At 29.6% G+C, this 2,564-nt stretch overlaps 1 protein-coding gene across 1 annotated transcript; it reads left to right on the top strand.

The window, feature by feature from the left end:
* Positions 1–721: 721 nt before the first annotated feature.
* Positions 722–1,747, top strand: SARC_14213 (hypothetical protein; the record flags this gene model as incomplete). Its single annotated transcript, XM_014291654.1, has 2 exons — positions 722–805; positions 1,586–1,747. 2 exons carry the CDS (start codon positions 722–724, stop codon positions 1,745–1,747), a joined length of 246 nt encoding a protein of 81 aa, XP_014147129.1.
* Between the last annotated feature and the right edge of the window lie 817 nt (positions 1,748–2,564).

Genomic DNA, 2,564 nt, shown 5'->3' with positions numbered 1-2,564 from the left:
GTGTGTGTGTGTGTGTGTGTGTGTCGTGTGTGTGTGTGTGTGTGTGTGTGTGTGTGTGTGTGTGTGTGTATTATAATATATATATATATATATACGTGTGTGTGTGGATGGATGCATGTATGTACACATGCATGTATGTATCTAGGTAGATCTCTATATACTATGTATATATGTATATATATATATATATATTATAGGCAGACTTTCACATATGTAGTACTACTCGCCCTTACTTCACATATTGATTGTTACTTCCCAACCCAATAGTAAATTACCGCCACTATCTGGCGCAGTATGTGTCACGCGCCATTCGTACATAGTTCTGTCCCGAAATCAATCGGCTCCAACTCACACTGGTGCTCTGCGGTGGTACTTAGTACAGCTTTCAATTAATTACCACTAGCTCAACTGGTGTCAATACAACAGCTGATAAGGTGTTATTAACTGACCCAAATACAAAGGTGTAGACAGCCACCAGTCTTGTCGTATGATATCGAATTACTTACCTGAACTACAAAGGGTTCAATTGGTCGGTGATGTGGTATATGCTGGTAGTATTGTATTATTGTATGCACCTCAAATGGTATCTCTACCTGTTCAAGAAGTACTATTCAATACGACCGAAAATATAGGAACGATACAAGCCAATCCCGCTAACACACACAGACAACCTGCACCCACTCACACACTGACAGGTACGAATCGCAGGGTAGTGTATCACATGCTGGTTATATCGTATGAGACCTTCCGACTGTACGCAGACATCCTGTGCAAGAAGGAAGTGGGTATGGTCATCTGCGATGAGGTATGTCACCATGTAGTAGTGGACGTTCGTTGAAGCCCCGTTTTATAGCCGTCTCCAGATATGTATATGAATGTCAACATGTATTATGTTCTAATATTATTTTGGCACAGGGTGTTCTATTTTTTATGAAAACTACATGACTCTATCGTTTTGGATCCAATTTAATTATTAGATGTCTTTGCAAAAATGTATACATGGGGGGGCATACACGCATTGGGTCACGCTTGAGCGCACATAGCTACATGCTGTGATGTTATGCATTATATATAAATATATATATATCTATATATATATATATATCTATATATATATCTATATATATATATATACTATATATATATATATATATATATATATATATATATATATATATATATATCTATATATATATATACATATATATATATATATATATATATATATATACATCTATATATCTATATATTTATATATATATATATACATGTGCAGAAGTGTATACTAAGAATGTTCTCGCAAACGCAAGGCCACCGAATATAGTATTCTCAGAATCAACCGTACGAGGTCCTGCACGCATTGTGTTATTCCTGCGAATGTGTACATAGCTATAGCTCATATTCATATACGTTGCGTATATGTATTGATGAGTGGGTTCTATACGTTGCTTTTGTAGTTCTATACGTTACATATATGTACATGTGAAATAAATAGCTACGTTCTATTTTTAAATTTATACGTTTCAAATTTGTGCATATGACGAGACATGTGTAGGTATTGAAGTTGTATATCTCGCAAACGCAGGGCCACCGACTGAAGAATTCGCAAAGTCAAACATACGAGGCTCTACACGCACTGAAAACCAAGAAGCGCATTATCGTCTCAGGAACACCGATACAAAATGATTTAACCGAATACTTCAGCTTGTTAGACTTCGTCAACCCTGGCATATTAGGTACTTCGTGATGGGTTTGTGCATATATATATATATATATATATATATATATATATATATATATATATATATATATATATATATATATATATATATATATATATATATATATATATATATATATATGTATATGTACATATAGTAAATATATATATATATCTGTATGTATATATATATATCTGCATATTTATATATATATATATGCATATATATATATATATATGTATATGTTTATATATATGTATGTATGTATGTATGTATGTATATATATATGTATATATTTATATTTATATATACATATATATATATATATATATATAAACACATATATGTGTGTGTTCGTGTGTGTGTATGTATGCATGTATATATATAATATGCATACATATATATATAAATATATATATATATATATATATATATAATACACATATATATATATATCTATATATATATATATATATATAAATATACATATATATATATATATAGGTGTGTGTGCGTGTGTGTTTATAATATATATATATATATATATATATATATATATACGTATTGATATGCATGTAAATATGTATGGAAGTATTTTTTTGTTAATGTGATGTAAGAAAGAATGTATGTATGTATGAACGTATGTATGTATTTACATAATATTGCAGTTATATTATATATATATATATATATATATGTCTTAGTCTGTGTCTCTGTCTGTGTCTGTGTCTGTATAGAAATATGTATATATATGTATATGTGTTATATATATATAGTAACTTTATATCTATATATACTTTTTTGTTTGTTTGTTTGTTTGTACATGTATATGTACGCTTTTTG

Source organism: Sphaeroforma arctica (genome assembly GCF_001186125.1).
Source record: "Sphaeroforma arctica JP610 unplaced genomic scaffold supercont1.4306, whole genome shotgun sequence".
NCBI classification, from domain to species: domain Eukaryota; class Ichthyosporea; order Ichthyophonida; genus Sphaeroforma; species Sphaeroforma arctica.
Note: the sequence above shows the minus strand (reverse complement) of the source record. Positions and strands in the feature narration are given on the sequence as shown.